A 25,367-nucleotide genomic window follows, 5' to 3' on the forward strand; every position below is an offset into this window, starting at 1 on the left:
AAAATCCAAGTACACAATATCAACTGATTCTCCTTTGTCTATCCTGCTTATTATTTCTTCAAAGAATTCCAATAAGTTTGTCAGGCAAGACTTTTCCTTGAGGAAACCATGGCCTACGGCCTTTTTTTATCATGTGCCTCCAAGTACCTTGAAACTTCATCCTTCATAGTCAACTCCAACATCTTCCGAACCACTGAGGTCAGACTAACTGGCCTATAGTTTCCTTTTTTCTGCCTCTCTCCCTTCTGGAAGAGTGGTGTAACATTTCCATTTTTCCAGTCTTCTGGAATCATTCCAGAATCTAGTGATTCTTGAAAGATCATTACTATTACTTCTTACTCCAATATTAATTGTACTGGAGATCTTGAAAGAATACTCTTTATTGCATAGCTTGACATATGAAACTGTTTTACCCCACTTGATACCTTGAACATCATATACAGAATAACTCAGTCTAGGAACCTGTGCAAATATTGAACTGGTGCCTTTTTATCATCATCATTGTGTCCCATGTCATTTGACATGGGCGATCATGGTCTTTGATCATGATTGTTGTCAGCAAATTTTTCTTCAGAAATAGTTTGCTCTGGGCAGTGTCTATAGTTACTAATTTAAAGGGAATTTATTAGCATTTTACAATATCCTGATTGCTGTTTCTGCAAATCAGTTAGACATTGAAAGATAATGATTATCCCACCTAAACATGTTGCTTTTCTTTTGGTTGGAGTCAATTCTTCCCCATTATGTCTCGATGAAAAGCACTAGGATGTTTTACTATCATAGAGACAGTGCATATATATATCTTGTCTAATCTTTAAATAAGCAACATATTCTCTATGTTGTAGCAGTGGGAAATATCAATGGTCTAATAATTCCTTAATTGTATGAAGTTTGAAGTGAAAGGCGCTATTACAGATAATCAGACAAAACATCGGACATTTGACCTTCATTTTAATTAATGTGTTGTTGTAAACACACTTTTAAAATGATAGTACATAAAATGTTTATTTTTTGTGTGAACTATTAATAGTGACTTACGGAGAAATAATTTAGAATATTAAATATACTTGGAATTTTGCTGATTAACATGTTTTTAATTAACTGGAACTGTACTTTTAAAGTAATTGAACTATCTGGTAACTTTAATACCTTAATCCAAATTTTAGTTTCATTTTGAAAATGTACAGTCACTTTGGATGTTTCCAGTGGATCAGCTAAAACTGCTTTAGTTTTAATAGTGAGTGTGTGTTTGTCCTTTAGATAATCTTCTTTAGTGTACTTAATGTTTATTATAATCTACTTTTCCTTGTGGAATTCAGAGTTTTATTGGACTGTCTGCTCCCTTTCAGGTTTGGCTGACTCTAGCAGACCATTACTTGCACAGTATCTCAATTGACTGGGAGAAGACGATGCGGTTTGCTTTTAATGATAGGAGTAACCCTGACGATGATTCCATGGGTATTCAGATTGTGAAGGTAGATATACCCCAACATAATTACTTACAGATTTAATATTTTTATTGTTCCCATTCTAGTATTGCAGAGGTACATGGAGAATACCATATGTGTGTGAAAATATTTTAATGAGTGCAGGTGTAATGAATCCAGAGGAGCAGAAAGTTTCATTTTGAAACTTAATACATTTTCCAATAATGTATTGCATTTTTTGTATGAGTTAGTGAAGCAGACGGTGCTGGAACGAGCCAGAAGTTCCACAACAAGCTAATGAGTAAGGGGAGGTTTGGCTCTTCTGCAAAATATAAGACTCAGACTCACTGGCTATTGTATTTTGCATCTTTTCCAATTGCATCCCAGTGTTGGACTGCAGTAGGATATGAATTTTCTGCAATTTGCCAGCCGCTGTGCTGGGAAATCTGCTTGGTGATTCTGTACCATGCAATAAACTCATTCATTTCAATGGAGCGGAATATTGTGAAGATGAAAACTAAGAATTAATTCTTATTTTTGAATGAACTAAGTGCAATGTTTTTCTGCTCTGAAGGGTTTCATTTTAAAAATTTTTTATTAATATCAAATCGTTCCAGTGAATTTTAAGATTTTATAACAATGCAGTAGAAGACCATTCAGCCAATCAGATCCATTCCAGCTTCCATGGCAACAAACCCATTAGCCCCATTGTCACTGCCCTTTCTTCCTAATACTTCTGGAGTTTATGCCCTCTCACATATACATTCTTTCATTCTCTTTGTCGTTATCCTACAATAAAGGGCAATTTATGGTGGTTTTGTCAGGTGGTCTTTGTAAGCTTTAAGTTACAGTATTCCAATTTCACAGATTACCCAAAGCGTGGAGAAATAATAAGTAGTTTACTTGACAAGTGACAATGACATTTGAAAAATTTATCAAACTGTTGATCTGTCGATAGAGTTGAAACACAGACACTCTCGATTGATATCTCATCCCCTCTCTCATCACGTAAATTTACTTTTCAATGAAGGTGGAAGATCCTTCACTGAAAACGTCCATCAGTATTAAATCCAAACCAAAGAATACAAATTTGTATTCCAACCGTATCAAGCTGTTATGGTCATAGTCATACTTTATTGATCCCGGGGGAAATTGGTTTTTGTTACAGTTGCACCATAAATAATAAATAGTAATAAAACCATAAATAGTTAAATAGTAATATGTAAATTATGCCAGGCCACCACAGACTCGTAGAACATCCTCAGCATCGTCCGGCAGATGTTAAAGGACCTCAGTCTCTTCAGGAAATAGAGACGGCTCTGACCCTTCTTGTAGACAGCCTCAGTGTTCTTTGACCAGTCCAGTTTATTGTCAATTCATATCCCCAGGTATTTGTAATCCTCCACCTTGTCCACCCTGACCCCCTGGATGGAAACAGGGTTCACCGGTACCTTAGCTGTCCTCAGGTCTACCACCAGCTCCTTCGCCTTTTTCACATTAAGCTGCAGATAATTCTGCTCACACCATGTGACAAAGTTTCCTACCATAGCCCTGTACTCAGCTTCATCTCCCTTGCTGATGCATCCAACTATGGCAGAGTCATCAGAAAACTTCTGAAGATGGCAAGACTCTGTGCAGTAGTTGAAGTCCGAGGTATAAATAGTGAAGAGAAAGGGAGACAAGACAGTCCCCTGTGGAGCCCCAGTGCTGCTTATCACTCTGTCGGACACACAGTGTTGCAAGCACACGTACTGTGGTCTGCCAGTCAGGTAATCAAGAATCCATGACACCAGGAAAGCACCTACCTGCATCGCTGTCAGCTTCTCCCCCAGCAGAGCAGGGCGGATGGTGTTGAACACAGTGGAGAAGTCAAAAAACATGACCCTCACAGTGCTCGCTGGCTTGTCCAGGTGGGCGTAGACACGTTTCAGCAGGTAGACGATGTTGACAGAAATTATGGAGACCTGTAAAAGTATGGTACTTGCTTACGATGCTGGAGCTGCCTTGAAGCTCACTGCCAGTGACTGGCACTAAAATCAGGGTCGTACGCTCTCAGTGGTGTGAACCAGTGTGTGCAGTGTGTACAGAGTATACAATCTGTACTCATTTCCAGGTACAATGAAATTTCTAAGCAGTTATCTTTCCATTACGCAAAAATCTAATTGACACATAACATTTCCAACAGCTGTTTATTCTTATGAAAACAAATTATTTTGTGGTCAATTAATTTCTCTGGTATTTGAAATTAAACCTCTGCTTATCTTTCCATGTGTTTCTATTTATCTTTCAAAATAAATCTGTTGATGCTCTTGATCTCTCCAGGATCCATAATTGGCACAAAATGGATGTCGATATATCCTAGCACCACTCCTTTGATGTGACATGTTATTGTGACCTTAAATGATATATTACATAGAGTAAATTCACAAATAATGTAGATGCTTATAGGATGCTTCTACTATACTGAGACATTTAGATTGTTATTGTATTGGATGAAGGCTGAAATGTAGAGTGCTTGTGAACACACTAAGCACACTAATTAGGAAATAAATATAAGCAGACAACATTTTACTTACTAAATTTGCTTTGGGGTTCTAAATGTACTGTTTTAGCATTGTATCTGTCTTTGAAAGGGCACCACTTATATTACTCATCCCTCCTTGCTATTAGGACATATGAGTCAACCAAGGTAATTTAGACTTCAACCCACCTAGCAGAAAGTTGAGGAAAATTAGCTCGCTGCTTATCTTGCACAACACCCAATTTGCACTGTCAATAGGAAGATGGAGTGCATTTATATTATTGTTGTGGTACTGTAGGTGGCCATTTGTCTGTTCTGACTCCTAGTAGAGTAATCTCCTTCGACTCATTTCCACACATATTCTCCAGAGTATTACAAATGATCATTAAGTACCTTTATCAAGTATCTTTTTTGTCTATGGAGTGAGGAGAAAATAGTTAAAATTACAGATGCCTTATTAATCCCACTGTTACCAAAGTTTTAGGTCTTGTGTGATAAACAATGAACTCTGGATCTCCCAACCTAACTCATCATGACCCATGCCCTTCCACTGCACTTTCTCTTTAATTGTAGCAGGGTATTCTGAATTGCAGTGTGATCGGTTTGATCAGTTTATTAATACTATTGCACCAAAACAGAAGATTTTCACCAGCAGTACAGACAAAATGCTGGAGGAACTCAGGAGGTCAGGTAGCATCTATGAAAAGGAATAAAGGGGTGATGTTTTGGGCTGAGATCCTTCATCAGGACTCCATCAATATTGCCCACTTACTCATCCGCTGACCCAATTTCTCCACATTGTGAGAGCTGCCAAGACCCTAAGCTCTGGAACCGCTTCCCTGCTTTTTTTCCCCCTCTCCTTTTAATAAAACCTGCAGCTGTAACTAAGCTTTTAGCCATCTAACTTAATAGCTCAATATCTTCCCTCTACATTCTCATACAGGGTTTCGATCAGAATATTTACTGTCCCTCTACTTCAACAGATGCTGCCTGACCCAATGAGTTCCTCCAGCAGTTTGTTATTAATACTACTGTACGCAAAAAGCATTTAGATTTATTAGGTTTGAGTTTCTATAATGTGCATAAAGAGTTACTTAAACATGTCCTTGTGTGAAGGATCTTCACAGAACAGGCTGCAGTTCTTACTGTGGCCAGGAGGCTGAACAGGATCGTGTGGTGCTGAAGCGGGTCCTTCTAGCCTATGCTCGTTGGAATAAATTTGTTGGTTATTGTCAAGGCTTCAATGTGCTTGCAGCGCTCATATTGGAAGTGATGGAAGTAAATGAAGGAGATGCACTGAAGGTGAGTGCAGAGGCAGAGAATAATCCTGTTGATGCAGTTAGAGATGAAAAACTTGTCTAAATATTGCAGTATCACATTCATGGGAATTTGTGTTTTCATTGATCAATATTTTCTCCTAATTGGAGCTCTATCATAGGTACATGATAGGTTTCTAACTGGAACCCTATCTTTTCTTAAAGGCACAAGATGGAAAAAAAAGAGCAGAGTTTGTAATTATGCAGTGCCTTCCACATCCTTGCAGGGTGACCCAAAATTCTTTACCCTTACTATTCGAATGTAGGAACCTGATTAATTTGGCTATTGCAAGTTTCCTTAAAGAACAATATGATAACAACCAGGTAATTTATTCTTTAGAAATTATGAGTGAGGAATAGTTATTGCCGAGACTCCCGGAATAAATGCTCAAAATAATGCAAAGAAATCTTCAGCTGAGTGATTAAGTTATGCCTCAATGAATGTGTCAGCCAGCCAGTCATGTAGTGGCACCCTCACCAGACTTGGAGGCAAGTGGTCCTGGGTTCGATCCCGGCCGGCTCTTTGCATGCTCTCCGTCCGTGCTGGGTTGAGCATCGAGCTAGCAACTCGATCTCGTAAAAAACAGACAAAAATGTTAAAGGTTGTCGCACGATGCGCCACAAGGTGCAGGAAAGAACAACAGCAATATATGTCACCTGAAAAGGTTATTTATCATATGCGACAGATCTGGAACCTTCCTTGGTTAACATTTATTATTAAAACAAGGCTGACCCTTCAATATTTAATCATTCAGGATAATCATAATGGACTAAAAAATAATGTGCCTTGACTGTACACATGTAGAACTGCACTTCCCCAACCTCATACAATTCAGGTCGATGGGAGTAGACAGTTTAAATGATTCGACATGGACTAAATGGGTTGAACTTTTCTATGACTCTATGACTATAATTGGAATCAAGGAATAAAACCAGGACTGTGATTTGTATGAATGTGGAAAAAGTACCCTGCAGTGCTCTATATACAGGAAAAGGCAGTAATAGAAATTCTATCAGTATTTTAAAAAATTGTCTCCTTTTTTTCCATCTTCACAGATTTCTCTTGTCTCTTGTCTTTTTCTATAATCTCATTTGTCTATTTCATTTTTATGTGTGGCGGTGTGCAGATATGTCTCTACCAAAGGAGGTGTAAGGCGCTCCTACCTTCCACTAGATGGCAGGTCTCCTTTGGGTAAGGTGCAGCACCTGCTTAGCTCCCCAATCCGGAACACGTGAAGCCATGGAAACAGGTGGTGGATGGTCATACAAGCAGTTGGTGGATATCACAAGCCCTGGTTATGCGACCACTGACGCCAGGCAGACAGTCTCAGAAGAGTATTGATAAATAGCTGGGGGTCACCCATCTTGTAAAGACACTGCCCAGAAGAAGACAATGGTGAATGACTGCTGTAGAAAAAATTGCCAAGAACAATCATGGTCATGGAAAGACTATGATCACCCTTGTCATATGACACTACATTTAACAAATGGACGATTTTCATTTTGCGTACTGTCAAAACCACAGTGGTCTGGGTCCTGAAGTAAGTTCTTGATCCAAAATCTTGAGCATCCATTTTCCTCTATAGATGCTGCTTGACCTACTAAGTTCCTTCAGCAATTAATTTTCTGCTCTCATTTCCAGTGCCTGCAGTCTATTGTGCCTCTGTAAACTACTTGTCTGTCTTCTTGATATTTTAGTTTTTACAGTATAAATAATTCTTGATGGTAATTTGCTGCATTATGTTACATCGTTGAAAGATTTAAATTTGGCATATTGCATCAGCAGCTATACAGTATACTAAACTTCACCACAGCACCTGGGGCTCAGATTCTGATTCTAATACAAATCCGAATGAAAAGCATAAAAATCAATTCCAGTTCAAAGTTTTTTTAAAAAATTGTGGCTATAGAATAAATTTTACATAGGAAGGAAAGTTTAGTTGTGTTATGTCTAGTTCACATTGCTTTTTATTTTTTAACATGCAGATAATGATTTATTTGATTGACAAAGTGCTTCCAGAGAGTTATTTTGCCAATAATCTACGTGCTTTATCAGTGGATATGGCTGTTTTTCGAGATCTTCTTCGGATCAAGCTACCTGAGCTTTCTCAGTACCTGGATGATCTCCAGAAGGTTGCCAACAAAGAAAGTGCAGGTAATTTCCTGTGTTTTATTATAAGAAGATTTCCTTTCAGAAATCTGTTTTTCCTTTTTTCTGCAGACTTGTATTGTTAATTATTTCCAAAGACAATTTTATGTTGAGAAGGGGATGTTTTTGTGAGAGTAACAAATCTGACATGGGTTTGTAAGCCAAGGACATAATTCAGCCCAGCTGGTCCATGTGCTATGTATCTGTTCTCATCCTAATTAGGTGAAAGTTTGCAGCATTCTTCCTATCCATTTGATTCTTGTCCCCTTTCCCAAATACATCTATAAAATGTTGTTCTAATAGTAACGAGTCCCACTTGGTGGTGCAATAATATCAGCGCCGGACTCTGGTGAGAAGGTTTCCGAGTTCGAATCCAAGTCGGGTTGAGCGTTGAGCTAGCAACTTGGCCTCGTAAAAACAAGAATAGCTTGCCACGGAAACACCGTCAAAAGAAGGTGCCCCGATAACTCCACTGCTGAGTTAAGGGCTATTCTGCTTCTTCTCTTCTAGTAGTAATGAGTGTGATAATTTACTAATCCTTTGGCAAAATATTTCTCTTGAATGTTCCAATAGATTTATCAATGGCCAGCTGTTACTTATGGCTCAAAGATTTAGTCACCCCCAATAGAAAAGATGTCCACTCTGGACTGGGGCAGTGGTACAAAGGAATGTGTGTACAAAGAAAATAGACTGGTAATCCAACTTGTCCAGGAAGCATAATTACTTTTGATGCCTCCTACTTAATGGGTGAATGAGGAGAGCTAGAGAGAAGGGGAAAAGAAAACAAAAGATCCCATTTAGAGATTAGATTATGAGAACACTCAGTCATCTTTTATTGTCATTTAGAAATGCATACATGCATTAAGAAATGATACAATGTTTCTCCAGAGTGATATCACAGATTAGCATTATTTGTCACAAGTACATCGTAACATACAATGAAATGCATCAAATCAAAGATTGTGTTGGGCAGCCTGCAAATGTCACCGCGTTCTGGCACCAACATAGCATGCCCACAACTCATTACCCTTAACTGTATGTCTTTGGAATGTGGGGGGAAACCAGAGCACCCAGAGGCAGCTAGGTTGTCATGGGGAGAGCATTTAAATTCCTTCCAAAAAAAAAATTCAAAATAAATTTCTCGTCACAGTACATACGTGTCACCATATACAACCCAGAATATGCCTGCAAGAAAGTGAGATTAATTTTCTTGCAGGCATACTCAATAAATCCAATAACCATAATAGAATCAATGAAAGACTTCTCCAATAGGGTGGGCAGCCAGTGTGTAAAAAAAAACACAACAACAACTAACTGTGCAAGTACAAAAAGAAAGAAAAAAATAAATAAGCAATAAGTACTGAGAACATGTGATGAAGAGTCTTTGAAGGTGAGTACATGCAGTAGGATGAGGGAACAGTTCGGTGATGGGGCCAGGTGATGTTGAGTGAGGATATCTCCTCTGGTTCAAGAGCCTGATGGTTGAGGGGTGAAAACAGCTCCTCTACCTTGATGGTAGCACAGGGAAAAGAGCATGGCCTGGGTTGTGGGGTCCTGAAGATGAACGCTTCTTTTCTGAGACAACACTCCATGTAGATGTGCTCAATAGTGGAGAGAGCTTTACTGGGCCATTTCCACTGCTTTTTGTAGATTTACGGACAATGGCAGGAATTGAACCCCGATTTTACAGGTCACGCTGTAAAGCATTGCGCTTAATGCCATGATACCTTATCGCTCACTAGATTATTAAGTTGCCCAACAGTTATTGAAGGTTTTAATACATGCTGGAAGTACTTAGCAGAGTTTACAGTATCTCTGGAGAGAGTTAATGTTAAAAGTGCAGTGGTGGGTCGGAAGATAAGGTGTTGTGCCTTGAGCTTCCAATGGGCTTCTTTGGAACAGCTTTGGTGGCCAAAGGGAGAGTGGAATGGACAATTAGAGTGAAGCTCAGAGTCACTGAAGCAGTCACAGAGGAGATCACAATATGAGAACCAATGCAGCACATATGGGTGTGGGTCCCTGGAAGGTAAGAAGGGAAGAGATTAAAAAGCCAGACATTGCACTTCCTTCAGTTGTACAGGAAAGTGCAGTGAGGAGTGCAGATGCTGGTGGGGGTGAAAAAGTGAATCAGGAAATAGTCTCTTTAGAATACTGGAAGAGAAGAGAGGGGAAGAAGTGTGGTGGTGTAATTTCAGTAAAAATAGCGAAAATTATGGACAATGTTTTGAACGTGGAGGCTGATGCAGTAGATCAAGAGAACAAGGGAAACTCTATCCTTGGACTGTCTGCAGGGAGAGAGGTGAGAGCAGATTCAGAAATAGAGACTCATTTGAGAGTCCCGTCAACAGTGGAGAGGGCAAGCAACAGTTAATGGGAAAGGAAGTCCTCTCAGAGGCACTGGTCAGAATCAGAATCAGGTTTAATATCACCGGCATATGTTGTGAAATTTGAAAATTTTATGGCAGTGGTACGATGCAATGTATGATAATGGAAATAAAGGGTCTCAGCCCGAAACATTGCCTGTTTACTGCTTTCCATAGATGCTGCCTGGCCTGCTGAGATCTGCCAGCATTTTGCATGTACTACTTTGATTTTCAGCATCTGCAGATTTTCTCTTGTTTATTACCGGATAAGCTGTTTCTGGATTTTTGTTTCTCCCTACATGTGCGCATAAATTTGATGAAAAGTTACCTGATGACGCAGTAACAAATGGAAATTTAAATGGGGGTTGGGTTGGCGTGTGAGGCAGTAGGTGTGCCAGATACAAGCCTTTGCATTAACTCTGATTATGTGTTTTTCTGAATTATTTCATTATTTTGACAGGTAGTTATGAGCCTCCCCTGACAAATGTTTTCACCATGCAGTGGTTCCTAACGTTGTTTGCCACATGTCTTCCTAATCACACTGTCCTCCGAATCTGGGACTCTGTCTTCTTTGAAGGGTCTGAGGTGATCCTAAGAGTGGCCTTGGCGATCTGGGCTAAACTTGGAGAGTAAGTTGCAGATTTTAATTATTACTGTTAAATACCTTTCAGTGCATATTATCAGCCTGATTATAGTGGAAAGGATGTGGAAAGTGTTTGTGGGAGAAGCAATTTCTTTAATGTCAGAGAAAGAGTTATGTAGCACCTAAACAGGCCCGTCAACCCAATAAGTTCGTGACCATCAAGCACCCATTTTTATACTAATCCTACAACGACCAATTTTATTCTCCACACTTTCCTCCTGATTCTGCCAATCATCTACATACCAGAGGCAAAGTACAGTGGCCAATTAATCTATAAAGGTGCATTTTTGTGATGTGGAAGGAAAGCAGAGCACCCAGCAGAAACCCACATGGCCAAAGGGAGAATGTACTTACTTCGAACTCCACACTCAGCTCAACGTTTCATGGGAATACCTCTCCCTACTATTGGTATTATCAAAATGAGGTGCTGCCTCAGGAAGGCAATATCTCTCATCAAAGACCCCCCACCATCTGGGCCATGCGATCTTCTCACAGTTATCATCGAACAGGAGGTCCAGAAGCCTGAAGTCCCACACCACCAGTTTCAAGAGTAGCTTCTTCTCATTAATCACTTGGTTCTTGAACCAACCTGCACAACTATAGCCATGATGCACTATCAATTACTCCAAAAGACTGGAAGTAGAGTAAATACTGAAAGGCTTTTATTAACAGTAAAATGGATCCACGTCCATGCTGAGTATCTGTCCTGGACTGTGGGAGGAGCAGTGACACAATCACCTTTATTCAGGGGTCTGTGGGAGGAGCCATAGGAGCAGTCAGCAGCGGGGCATGTCCAGACAGGTAACCCATTTACAACCTACATACATGGTTAACCACAAGTCAGTACCTCAGTATAGCAATAGGGCTACCATTTTGCACTACAATGGACATTTTTTATTCTAATGATGTTCTTTCTGGTATAATTTATATATAATTGAGATTTTTCTTGTGTCTCTAATGCTATGTGCCTGTGGTAGTGCAGCAAGATAATTTTTCATTGCAGCTTATGCGTACATGTACTTGTGTACGTGACAATAAACTTAATTTTGACTTTGTGACTTTTATAGCAGTGGAGTTATGAGGGAGCATTTCTACTACCCGCACCACTGTGCCATCCCTTTCCCCTGGCCTCCGTCCTCATTGTGAAATCTCCACTTGCTGCTCCATCTCCTCTGTGCAGCAGCTTCATACAAAAATCCATTTCCCTTCTGTATGGTGGAAAAACCAGATTCACATTTTCTCTCCCCTGCTCTACCACCTCTGTCACGCAAGTGACCATTGTTCAGCCCGTATGCCTCAGGGGAACATCCACCTTCCTTGATCCTTTCTCTTTGTTTCTTTGAGTATTCCTCTAAGAAATGAATGTGAAATACAGATACAGTGGTGGTGCAAGAGTTGTGCTACTGGAGTCTCAAACCCCGAGTCCAAAGCCCACTATGGCAGCCATGGAATTTAAATCAGTTAATGATGTAAAAGTTAAGGGGGTGAAAAATGTTAAAACCAAAATATAAACATGAGAAAATCTGCAGATGCTGGAAATCCAAAGCAACACACACAAAATGCTGGAGGAACTCAGCAGGTCAGGCAGCATCTATGGAAATGAATAAGCAGTCGACACTTCAGTCCAAGACCCTTCATCAGGATCCAAGCCAAGATAGCTATGAAACTATCAGATTATTGAAGAAAACCAGTGGTTTCACTATTTCATTCAGGCAACAAAACCTGTAATCTTTTGCCAGTCTTTTGAGACTCCAGTTTGACTCTTAAATTTTGTGTATAATGGCTTAGCAATTTGCTCTGTACAGTAATGATTACAAATGGGCAAGAAACCTTGATTTGGCCAGCAATCACCACACTAAATAAATCAATAAGAAAATTATAAGTCTTTTTGTTTGATCATTTTTCATTAAATGGAGAATTGCCGCAGCTGGAAATAAATCAGGAGGCAAAGGATGGGTACTTTTGGTGACAAATTCGCTCAATCTATTTCAATGTAGGTTGAGGCATTGTGATCTCTTTCCCCTCAGAATAAAATTAGTCTCACTGTCACCAGTTGTAAATTTGTGCTGTTTTTTGGATGGGTTGCAGCAGTTAAATTTATTTCAGTTAACATCTTCACAAAAATGATTCCAGGATTGAATTGCTCGTCATATAAAGAATGTCTGATGGCTCTGGGCCTGAACTCACTGGTATTCAGAAGAATGAGGGGTGGCCTAATTGAAACTGGTTGTATCGTGAAAGGACGTGACAGAGTGGACGTGGAGAGGATGTTTTCTATGGTGGGAGAGTCTAAGACCAGAGGACATAGCCTCAGAATAGAGGGATGTCCTTTTAAAATGGAGATGAGGAGGAATTTCTTTAGCCAGAGTGTGGTGAATCAGCTGAATTCTTTGCCACAGGCAGCTGTGGAGGCCAAGTCCTTATGTATATTTAAGGCAAAGTTCGATAGATTCTTGATTGGTCAGTGCATGAAGGGATGCAGGGAGAAGGCAGGAGATTGGTGCTGAGAGGAAAATTGGTTCAGCCATGATGAAATGGCAGAGCAGAAGACTCGATGGGCCGAATGGCCTAATTCTGCTCCTATATCTTATGGTCTTATAATAGCTAAGGAATCATTTTCATCTTGTTATTGGTATGAATGTGATTAAAGCAGCAGTTGGCATAAAATCAAAGGAAATGCAACCTCTTGATTATTAGCTACATTTTGTGCATATTGGTTGTATTTGTTTAAAATTAATTAACATTAATAAGGACATTTCTGGTTCCTTATAAAATACTGTGCTGAAAATCTTCCTTTCGATATAAGAAATATGAACATTCTTCAGTGAATCCTGTACAGGAAAATTCTGTATTCCTATCTGTAATTTTAGCCAATTAGCTAGAATTCTAACCAATTGTTATCCTTTAGATGGTATAATTCAGATAAGCTTACTTTGTACAAGAGCTGGATTGCATTTTCCTGATGCAATGACCTAGATTCAAGCCGCATGAAATTTGGAGAATATAAAAGAACACTATTTGAATTAATATTATTGCCAGTATTTACAATTCCCATTATTAATGTGGATTTCCACACTATTATTGTGATTTAACAGTTTCTACTCAAAGCTTGCAAAAATAAATTGTTAAAACTTGTTCATAATTTACATTCAGAAATATAAGTTCCATTTCCTGATGTGCTACTGCAGTGATGACATGGGCACAGATTAGAGTATGATATAACAAAAAGCTCAGAAGTAAAAATTTTCTGGTTATCAGTAATAATACTGGGATGTTATGAAAAGTTACAGAATTCCCTTCTTCTTCAAATAGGCAAGATTAGATAGAGTCATAGAGAGATGACAGAAACAGACCCTTTAGCCCATCGACTCTGCTGAACATCAAGCACCAATTTTTGCACTCTCTCCCATCCTTTCTCTAAAGGCTGATTTATACTTGTGCGTACGGGCTACGCCATAGCCGTGATTTATACTTCTGCGTAGCCCTACGCCATAGCGAGCATGCGTAGTGTCTGCGTCGCTCTGCAATTCACCGTGAAAATGCTAGCTGGCGGTGAGGTTCCTATTGCCACCGTGTTGAGTTTCTTCGTGAGAGACATGGACGAGGAAATGCATTTCAAATATTTTCGGATGTCGGCAGGTAGATTTGACGATTTGGTTCATCGTCTCCATTTATTTGGCATCAGTGTACAGACACGGCGGAGAAAAGCAACAGGAAATGCGTAGGAGGAAATGCGGTGCTACCAAGCGGACCAATCACAGTTGTTGTGGTCTGCGTTGCCGCGACACGTGAGTTACATTTTTGGGGAGGTGCACATCACCCTACAGCGTAGGGTACGCAGTACCTACAGCGGACATTTGACGCAGAAGTATAAATTGGGCTTAAGAGGGCCACAACCTTGTCATAAATTCAGAGGTTTGTGTGCCTCAATGACCCAGAGAGCTCTGTTGGCTGGAGTCAGGACATCATGCTTTGCTCTTGGTAGGGTCATCCATGCCAAATAGGTCAAAGGGTAGATGCCAGACTTAGAGTGGATCACCAGTTCTCCAAATTCAGGGCTAACAACCCTGACTGGTAAAACAAAATTGTTACGGAAACAGCAATGAAGAATTCTTCTACATCTGAGTGTGACAGTATTCCTGAGTCCCCACCTGGGTTTGCAGGACTGACAGCAATGATAAAGAGCTACTGACAGGATGAACAAAGTCCTGAGCACTGCCAGAGGTGGGGGACCTTCATTGCTGCCCCAAACACTAGCGGCATAACAGGCGGAAACAAACTACTGCCCTAACCTATGTTATTTTCTACACATTCCCCATTGCTTCCTCTAAATCAGGGGGTTTACCTGGAGTCCATGGACCCCTTGCTTAATGGCATTGGTCTACGGCATAAAAAAGATTGGGAACACCGCCTCTAGATTCTACATATTAAGGCAAATTGCGGAGGAAAATTAATCTATCAATCAATGCACTTTTGGGATGAGGGAGGAAACTAGATTGCTGGGAGGAAACCAGTGCAACCACAGGGAGAATGTGCAAACTTCAGACAGTTATCATTGAAGTCTGAACTCTACCAGGGTCTCTAGCTTTATTTTTTTCTGAGATATGTGTAAAAAGCGTAAATTCTATGTTTGTAGATCCCTAGTTATCCCTAAATTTAATTAACATCCTGTTGTCATTGAGACCTTCATCTACCAAGGTCCAAAGCCTTGGAATTCCCTTTCCAGCTCTACTTATTTTATCTTAAAATCAGCCCCTCTGACCAAGCATTTGCTGTCTCCTTAGGCGGTTATGTGTAAGTTATATAGTAACACTTTTGTGAAGCTCTTTGGAATTTATAATGTTAACAGTACCATTGGAAAACTAAGCTATTGTTATTGCTTGTTATTCATTAAATATTTTTCTCAATGATTAGAAATTAAACAATTCCCTTTGCTATGAGAACTGAATATAGTGGCAGGTAGTCTTTCTGAAAACCTCTCAGTCCACGTTGGAGACCACTTATTGGATACTGCTGACCAGAAACATACCTGATTATGCCAAGGCTCTGTTTTCTTGGCCAGTGGAATCTTATTATAACCACAATAGTAAAGTTTAAATTTCTTCGGTAGGGGACGAGTTCGGATAGATTACTGCACAATAGCGTAACAGTTAGTGTAAGACTATTACACACACTCACCACTCTCTGTGTGGAAAAACTTACCCCCGACCTACTTGTAGCTACTTACAAACACCTTAAAACTATGCCCCCTTGTGTTAGCCCTGGAAAAAAGCCTCTGGCTATCCACATCATCTTATACACCTCTGTCAAGTCACCTCTCATTCTCCGTTGCTCCAAGGAGAAAAGGTCTAGTTCACTCAACCTTTTCTCATAAAGCATGCTCTCCAATCCAGGCAACATCCTTGTAAATCTCCTCCACACTCTCTCTATAGTATCCAAATCCTTCCTGTAATGAGGTGACCAGAACTGAACACAGTATTCCAAGTGGGGTCTAACTAAGGTCCTATATAGCTGTAACATTACCTCGCAGCTCTTGAACTCAATCCCACGGTTAATGAAGGCCAACGCACTATACACCTTCTTTACTACACTGTCAACCTGCACAGCAGCTTTGAGTGTCCTATGGACATGGACCTCAAGATCTTGCTGATCCTCCACACTGCCAAAAGTCTTACTTTTAATATTATTTAATTTCATCCCACATTCCAAAGGTGTACAGGTTAGAAAATTGGTCATGTAGTTGTAATTGGGCAGTGCTGGTTTGTTGTGCAGGAAGGGCTTGTTACCATGGTGTATCTCAATATAAAACTAAAAAATAAAATAAAAATTCATTGTTGATGAACACTTCGCACATTATCTTAAAGAATACCTCTATTTTTGGAGGTCTAATAAGGTTAACAAATACATTATGAATGACTAGGCCCTGGTGTGCACTGAGGAACAGAGAGATCTTGGGATGCTAGTCAATATAGATTCCAAAATGTGGCAGCACATGTAGATAAGATAGTGAAGAAAGCCTACACTAGGCCTAGAATACTAGAATCTGGTACAACTATATAGAGCATCCATTGTGTAGTGTGGGGTCTAGTCACCACTCCATAAGAAGGGCTTTATTACATCGGAGAAGGTGTAGTGTCAACTGACCAGGACATTATAAACATGAAAATTCTGCAGATGCTGGAAATCCAGTGCGGGAGGAACTGAGCAAGTCAGGGACCACCTTTGGAAGTGAATGGACAGTCAATGTTTCAGGCTGAAACCTTTCTTCTGGACTGAACAGGATGGGAGAAGATGCCGGAATAAAAGGATGGGGGGTGGTGGTGGTGGTGAGGTGGGTAGTTAGAAGATGATAAGTGATGACAGGCAGGAGGAAAAGGTAAAGGGCTGGAGAAGAAAGAATCTGATAGGAGATGAGAGTGGACCATAGGAGAAAGAGAAGGAAGGGGGGGACCGAGGGGGTGGTGATATACAGGTGAGAAGAGGTAAAAGGCCAGAGGTGGAAATAGAAGAAGAGGGGAGGGTGATGGTTTGTCTGGGATAGATAAACTGTATTTGTTTTCCTTTGAATAGAGGAGGCTGAGTGGGACCTGACAGAGGGAAACAACATTAGGAGAGGCTTAGATTGTAGGGAATTCTTACCCTTGACAGGGATATCTATATCCTTGGGTTTAAAATGATACGGAAGATTTTTTTTTCACTGAGAGGGTGGTTGCAGTCTGGAACGCACTGCCTGAGAAGGTGAAAGAGGCATGAACTCAGAACGGTTTAAAAAAAAATGAGTCACCAGGACATTAATGATTTCAAGCTAAGTGCCAGTAAATAGGATTAGTATAAGCAGGATCTTAATGACTGTTGTGCACCTGGTGAAGGGGTGCAAAGGGCTTGTTTCTGTGGTGTAACAATTAATAATGCTTCACACATACACAGAAGTACCAAGTGTTTGTTTTTTAAACAGTTCACACACATAAGTGTATGTGTAAAGTGTTAGTAATTATTCGTAGTTCCCTTTTTATAGCCCATGAGCTTGCCCTTTGAATAAATATATAAGTGTTTGAATTCTTATTAGATTTGTGCAAATTCCACTCTCTGCCTTCTGTTATTTCCTCAGACTCCATCAGTAACTCAACAAGCCGTTTCTACTAAGTTGGCTGGGGCTGGTGAAATACAGATTGACGTGAAGCGATATTGAATATCTGCTGTGCAATGCCATCAGCAGACACCTTTGTTTAGAGTAAGGGTTCTCAGGCTTTTTTATGCCATGGACCCGTATCTTTAACCGAAGGGTCTGTGGCCCCTAGAATGGGAAACTCTGATTTAGAGTAAGTGCAATGTCTCTTCTCATTCTCATTTTCATCATTTTTTTGCAGAAGAATCAAAAGCTGTCAAAGTGCAGATGAGTTTTACAGCACCATGGGAAGACTGACTCAAGAGATGCTGGAGGACAATCTGATTGACTGCGGTGAGCTGATGCAGGTGAGTGACCTTTCACTGAGTATGAATTTCTTTAGAAATATTTATAATAAAATTATCGAGATTTCCTGAGGGTTTCATTCTTCTGATATTTTTACAGAAGTCATAGCTACTTTCCAAAGGAGCATGTTGACTATGTCACTGGAAGTACCATCCAGGGAAATTCTTAATTAACATATGTTAAGTGGCTATTTTCTTAGGTACACCTGTACACCTGCTCATTAATGCTAATCAGCCAATCACGTGGCAGCAACTCGATACATAAAAGCATGTGGACATGGTCAAGAAGTTCAGTCATTGTTCAGGTCAAACATCAGAATGGGGAAGGAATGTGATCTAAGTGACTTTGACCATGGAATGATTGTTGGTGCCAGATGGGGTGGTTTGAGTATCTCAGAAGCTGCTGATCTTCTGGGATTTTCATGCACAATAGTTTCTAAATCTTACAGAGAATGGTGTATGGTGTAAAAAAAACAGAAAACATCCAGAGAGTGACAGTTCTGTGGACGAAAATGTCCTGTTAATGAGAGAGGTCAGAGGTGAATGGGCAGGCTGGTTCAAGCTGACAGGAAGGCAACAGTAACTCAAATAACCACTCGATACAACAGTGGTGTGCAGAAGAGCATCTCTGAGTGCACAACAGGTCAAACATTGAGATCAATGGGCTACAGCAGCAGAAGGCCACACCGGGTTTCAAGGTGTTCTGAATAAAGTGGTGACTGACTGTATTTGTAAACACTTAAAAACCTGAACATTTGAAATGCAGGGGTGGTGTTGAAGGCTTCTTTCCCAGGATGTGTAAATTATTGGATGTCCTTCAGAATGTTGGAAAGAAAATGTTTTATGGATCTCACGCCTACTTGAGAATTTCTAAAGAGAAATTACTGGATTCATTATCCTAAATGTTCGGGGGTAGAATTTTTCTAGTGCAATTTTTAAGGAAATCCAAAACTGAGTAACTAGCAGTAATTCTGTCTTGCGGACAACTGCAGAGAGTAGATTCTCAGCGATATCACATGGCATGGAGTGTAGGTTTCACTTCCACTTCTGTATGTGGAGCCCATGAACAATGTGACGCTCTCACACAGAAGGATGGATTTTGACTGACTTCTACATTACCAGCCATATTTCATGAATTCTATGGCATCATTCTCCTACTTTTTAAGGGCCTGTTTTACAGATTTATTTAGTGTTCACTCCCATCTGTTCAACTCCTTGCTTGTTTCTTTATTCTACGATAACAGGCCATGCTGACCCAACGTGCCATTTATATCCATGTGTCCAATTAACCTCCTAACCTCTATGCCTTTGGAATCTGGGAAGAAACTGGAGCACCTGGGCAGTGAATTCACGGGGGGAATGTACAAGCTCCTTACAGACAGCGATGGCTATTGAACTTGGGCCACTGGAGCTGAAATAGCCTTATGCTAACTGCTGCACTACCACACCACCCACAATGTTTCTGATGTCCTCTTGGCCCTTCCAACACCTCCACCCATCCACAATGTACCACCTCCTTCCATATTACGCCACCCTCAACCACTCCCATTGACTCCAGCCTGCCCCACCAAGCAATCATGTTTCTGTCACGTGTAAAGTCTTGGGACTCAGGTTCATGAGGTTATTATTAGCAGGTGTTGGCACGTGGCCAAGTGGTTAAGGCGTCGGTCTAGTGATCTGAAGGTCGCTAGTTCAAGCCTCAGCTGAGGCAGTGTGTTGTGACCTTGAGCAAGGCACTTAACCACACAGTGCTCTGTGACAACACTGGTGCCAAGCTGTATTGGCCCTAGTGCCCTTCCCTTGGACAATATCGGTGGTGTGGAGAGGGGAGACTTGCAGCATGGGCAACTGCCGGTCTTCCATACAACCTTACCCAGGCTTGTGCCCTGGAAACCGTCCAAGGCGCAAATCCATGTTCTCATGAGACTAATGGATGCCTATTACTATATTATTAGAAGGGGCTGTGCTTTAAGAAATATACCACACCACATGTTTAAGTTTCCCTTTTCAGCTCTAAGGCATTTGTAGGCCACTGTCTGTTGTGCAGTAATTAAACTGGCAATTTTTGCAAAATTGAATTAATGTCAATTAATTCAACCTATTCATCAAGATGATAATGAGGATTTAGTCTTAACTAACAAGTTATCTATGCATGACAGTCTGAATCTTGTGGGATTACTGTAAGATATCTCTATGCATACATCTAGACTTAATTGAGAAATGTAAAATGTTTATATTACTATGATACATTTATTGATTCTCATCTAGTATTGATAAAGAAACAATTACTTATGTCCGAGTGAGGACTGCATTTGATTTGGTTAATGTCACTGTTGCACAAGGGATGGAATTCAAAATAACCATGCTGAGTGTCTAGAAGTGTATTCTGGGACGCGTGTGTTGTGTCCACTGCAGGTGGAGGTAGTCAAGTCTAGTTAAGTTTATTGTCATTTAACTACAGTATATATGTGTATACCATCAAATGAGACAATGTTTCCCTGGACCAGGGTAGTACACATAACCCACAATAGCTTAGGACATTAAATCTATAAATGAATTATGCATAGATAATGCATAATTAAATATTGGGTACAGTACAATTTATCCGGTGAACTTCCAAATGTGATGCGGCAGGGAGTTAAGAAGCCGAATGGCCTGAGGGAAGAAACTGTTTCCCATCCTGACCATTCTTGTCTTCATGTATTGGAGTTTTCTGCTTGATGGTAGAATGCCAAAGAGCGTACTGGATGGATGGGTGGGATCTTTGATGATATTAAGGGCCCTGTGTACATGGCGCTCCTGATAAATGTCCCCGATGGATGGTAGGGAGACCCCTATGACCCTCTCTGATAGAGCACTGGCTGAACAACTTGTTCTATTCTAAATTGTGTTTATTGTGCATTCAGAATCCACCTCTCTTCCGAACCCCAGCAGGTAATGATGAGGCTTTTAAGAGCTTTGAGACTAGGCAGAGTACACGGCGTCCTATAGTCCGAGGTTGGTATGGCTGACTCAATTCAAACTACAGTCTGTGATGATCCCCAGCAGGCTGAGGTTGGTGAAGCTGTTGAAGATTGAGGGAATGCAATAGGACTTTATGTGCTTGAAAATGTTAAAAAATTGGCCGTACAAATAGAGCACACGTTACCTCCAGTTTGTCAACCCAAAGCTGTGTTGACTAATGTAGTCCATTTCATTATCTCAGGAGCTGTGACTCACTTGGTTGCTGTTGTTTATGTTGGACTCCTACACAGTTTCTTACTATCAATATCAAAGCTAGGAATGATTCTTAATCTGCATTAAAGTGCAATTAACATTTGAATCAGAAATTTATTCCTCCATCCTTCCTTAATGAGAATGTTTATTAATGCTGAGAATATTTATAAATGCCGAGATGGGGTAAAGATGTAGGAAGAAAATATTGAAATTGCAGCGTTCACAGCCGGTGGAGCAGACTGTCCAAACGTCCTCTGTGCTATGGGTGGATAAGAAACAACACAAAATGCTGGAGGAACACAGCAGGTCAGGTAGCATCTGTGGAGGGAAATGAACAGCCAACATTGAGGTGAGAAACATATGTTGCAAAATATATACAATATAAAGCATCTGCAGACTTCCTGATGTTTGTGAGCATAAAGAACTGTCTCACTGAGACAGTGAGAGCAAGGATAATCGAGGTCAGATCTGCTGTTTTAACATTTTGGGACCTGGGATGGAGATTAATTGAATTAAAATGTTTCTTTCAGTGCAATCTGAACCATATGTACATAAGAGCAACCCCACAACGAAAGCAACTTGTTTATTTGAGTGCCTTGAAGTCACCTGCAGTCTTGAAGTAACTTGCTTTCTTGCTTCATGATTGTGTTGTGAATGCCTCAGCCTTTATTACTGTTACCACAAAGCCACCAGATGGGTATGGAGACCAGATCATTAGGTGTAGTTAAAGGAAAGGTTAGTAGATTCTTAATCAAAGGGTGTCAAAAGTTACAGGAAGAAGCCAAGAGAATATGGTTGAGAGGAATAGTAAATTAGCCATGATGGAATGATAGAGCAGACTTGATGTGTCAAATGGCCTAATTCTGTTCCTATGTCTCATGGTTTAAGAGTGTGATAGTTATAAGAAGTGGAAAATAACTACCTAGTGAGTATAGTACTCATCTTGCATCTTAGAATGATTGAAATTTATCACACAGAAGAAATCTATTTATCCTATCCTGTTCATGCAGGTATAACAGAGAATGGGGACCTAAATTCCTTGGATGGAATTAGGCACAGCTTAGCTTTAGTCTGCAACGATCATTGTTCATGGAATCTCTTATGTGGAATTTGGGTGCCTGAATAGGAAGTGGTTGGTTTTTGAGCAAATAAGCATTAAAAATAAACAACATCTTTGCAACAATTATAGAAGGACTTGGCTTTAAAGGTAAATGTTTCCCTCAATACCTCAGAGGTATTGAGTTTGTTGTCTTTTAGAACATAGAACATAGAACAGTACAGCACATTACAGGCCCTTCGGCCCACAATGTTGTGACGACCCTTAAACCCTGCCTCCCATATAACCCCCCACCTTAAATTCCTCCATATACCTGTCTAGTAGTCTCTTAAGTTTCACTTAATGTTGCACACTAGTTGAATGCCCAAGTTGAGATAGATACTTTATTGATCCCAAAGGAAATTGCAGTGTCACCGTAGCATTACAAGTGCACAGATGTACAAAGACACAAATATCAGGAGAAGTAAGAAAGAATAAAAGAAGTAATAAAAAATAAGTTACCTCAAGCAGTCCAACGGGAGGTTGTCATCACTTCCCAAGCTATAGGTTGACTCCTTATATAAAGCCTAATGGCCAAGGGTAAGAATGACCCCTTAAAGCATTCTTTGGAGCAGCGCAGTTGTCTTAATCGATTACATAAAGTGCCCCTCTTTTCAGCCAAGGTGGCATGCAGAGGGTGAGAAGCATTATCCAGAATTGCCAGGATTTTCCGTAGGGTCCTTTGTTCTACCACAGCCTCCAGTGTGTCCAGTTTGACTCCTTTAACAGAGCCGGTCTTTCTAATCAGTTTATTGAGCGTATTGGCATCACCCCTGTTGATGCCATTGCCTCGGCACACCACCGCATAGAAGATTGTACTGGTGACAACAGACTGGTAGAACATGTGAAGGAGAGGCCTGCATTCTCCAAAGGACCTCAGTCTCCTCAGGAGGTAGAGGTGACTCTGGCCCTTGAACACCTCTGTTGGTGCTCTACTTGAGTCTATCATCCAGGTGCACCCCAGTTCTTGTACATCCTCACCACATCCACGTCCTTACCGTCAATAGTAACAGGGAGCAGTATAAGCTTAGTCTTCCTAAAGTCCATCACCATCTCCTTTGTCTTACTGATCCTGAGCCGCAGATGATTTAGCTTGCACCATTTGACAAAGTCCTCCACCAGGGCCCTGTATTCATCCTCCATTCTTCCCTTTATACACCCAACTTCTGCTGAGTCATTAGAGAATGTCTGCAGATGACATGACTCAGTGTTGTTTCTAAAGTCTGAGGTTTACAGGGTAAACAGGAAGGGAGTTACAGTAATATAGTCCCCTGTGGGGCCCCAGTGCTGCTTATAGCCATGTCTGACACAGCTCTGAAGCTGCACAAACTAGTCAGGTAGTCCATTTTCCAGGATACAATGTAAGTGCTAACCTGCATTGAACAGAGCTTCCCCCCCACCCCTTGCCCAGCAATGAGGGTTGTATGGTATAGAAGGCACTTGAGAAATCAAAAAACATGATCGTCACAGTGAGCCCTGCTTATCCAAATGGGAGTAGGCTGTGTTCAGCAGGTATTGATAGCATAATCGACTCCAACACACTCTTGTTCGGCAAGCTGCAGGGGATTGAAGGTTGATCTGATCAGGGGTCGGAGTCTTTCTAGGGTCTTCACGATGTGTGAGGCCACTGGACGGTAGTCATTCAAGAATTTTAGTTGGCCCTTCTTGGGTACTGGATCACACGTGATCTTTTCCACACGGTCGGGACCCTTCCCAAGCTGAGACTCAGATTGAAGATGAACTGGAGAACTACACACAGCTGCTCAACACACCCCTTGGAGCAGTCTTCCATGGATTCTGTTATGATTATTATCCCATGGATTTATTGAGTATGCCTGCAAGAAAATGAATCCCAGGGGTTTTATGTGGTGACATATATGCACTTTGATAATAAATGTATTTTGAAGTGATACACTTTGGAAGGTCAAACGTGAAAACAGTACAGGGTGAATTAATAGTGTGGAGGTTAGAGGGCTCTTGAGGCCCATGTCCATTATGCCTCAAAGTTGCCATGCAGCTTAGGGTGGTTAAGAAGGTGTTGGTGTACTGCTCTTCATTATAATGTGAGGCTTTATAAAGCATTGGTCAGACCACACCGGAAGTATTATGAGCAGTTTTGGGCACATTATCTGAGAAAATACATGCTGGCATTGGAGTGAGTCCAGAGGAGGTTCACAAGAATGATTCAGGAAATGAAAGGGTTAATGCATGAGGAGTGTTAGGTAGCTCTGGGTCTGTACTTGCTGGAGTTTAGAAGAATGGGGGGCGTGGTTGAGATTGCATTATAGCCCATCAAATATTGAAAGGCCTAGATAGACTGGATGCGGAGAGGATGTTGTGTATAGTGGGTCAGAGGACACAGTCTCAGAATAGAGGGACATCCATTTAGACCAGAGGTGAAAAGGAATTTCTTTAGTTCAAGAGTGGTGGATCTGTGGAATTTTTTGTCATAGGTGGCTGTGGAGGCCAAGTCATTGGATATCTTTAAAATGAAGGTTAGGGTGTCAAAGGTTACAGGGAGAAGGCAGCAGAGTGGGGTTGAGAAGGATAATATATCAACCATGATGAAATGGGGGAGCAGACTTAATGGACCGAATGCCATAATTTTTCACCTATGTCTTACTGGACAGGGCACTGAGTTCAAGAGCCGTGAGGTAATGTTGCAGCTCTATAAAACTCTGGTTAGAGCAGACTTGGTGTTGGTCTCCTCATTATAGGAATGATGTAGAAGTTTTAGAGAGCACAGAGGAGATTTACCAGGATGCTCCCTAGAACAGAGAGCATGTCTTATGAAGAGAGGTTGAGTGAGCTAGGGATTTTCTCTTTGGAACAAAGAAAGGCAAGAGGTGACTAAAGGAATGTTATTGTTTTTCTAATTTATTATTATCCGGTGTTTTCTGTCCCTGAAGTTTATCAGCAATGATGGCAGATGTATTCATCACCAGCAAGTCAGTAAACTATTCAGGGCTTGAAAGGGAGCACTGCTTCCTCATGGTAAATGCCAATATTTTCACAGAAGGCAGATGAATGTCTGTTGGGCATTTGGAGCAGTCGTCTACTTTTCAGCTTCTGATTGTTCTGAAAAACAGTGAAAAGCTGCAGTCATGTACAAGTGTGTAGCTCAGGTTATAAAACAGTCAAGGTTAACTCTTTTTAAATGAAGGAA

At 40.7% G+C, this 25,367-nt stretch overlaps 1 protein-coding gene across 2 annotated transcripts in view; it reads left to right on the forward strand.

Annotated features, from left to right (window-relative positions):
* LOC140202545 (TBC1 domain family member 30-like) overlaps positions 1 to 25,367 on the forward strand; it is an 86,819-nt gene that overhangs the window by 33,908 nt on the left and 27,544 nt on the right. For both annotated transcript variants that reach the window (XM_072267515.1, XM_072267516.1), the window contains exons 5-9: positions 1,350 to 1,475; positions 5,065 to 5,250; positions 7,251 to 7,419; positions 10,237 to 10,405; positions 17,787 to 17,892. In XM_072267515.1, the coding sequence (XP_072123616.1) occupies positions 1,350 to 1,475; positions 5,065 to 5,250; positions 7,251 to 7,419; positions 10,237 to 10,405; positions 17,787 to 17,892 (756 nt within the window). The remainder of the gene's footprint in view (positions 1 to 1,349; positions 1,476 to 5,064; positions 5,251 to 7,250; positions 7,420 to 10,236; positions 10,406 to 17,786; positions 17,893 to 25,367) is intronic.

Source organism: Mobula birostris, chromosome 9 (assembly GCF_030028105.1).
Source record: "Mobula birostris isolate sMobBir1 chromosome 9, sMobBir1.hap1, whole genome shotgun sequence".
NCBI classification, from domain to species: Eukaryota; Metazoa; Chordata; class Chondrichthyes; order Myliobatiformes; family Myliobatidae; genus Mobula; species Mobula birostris.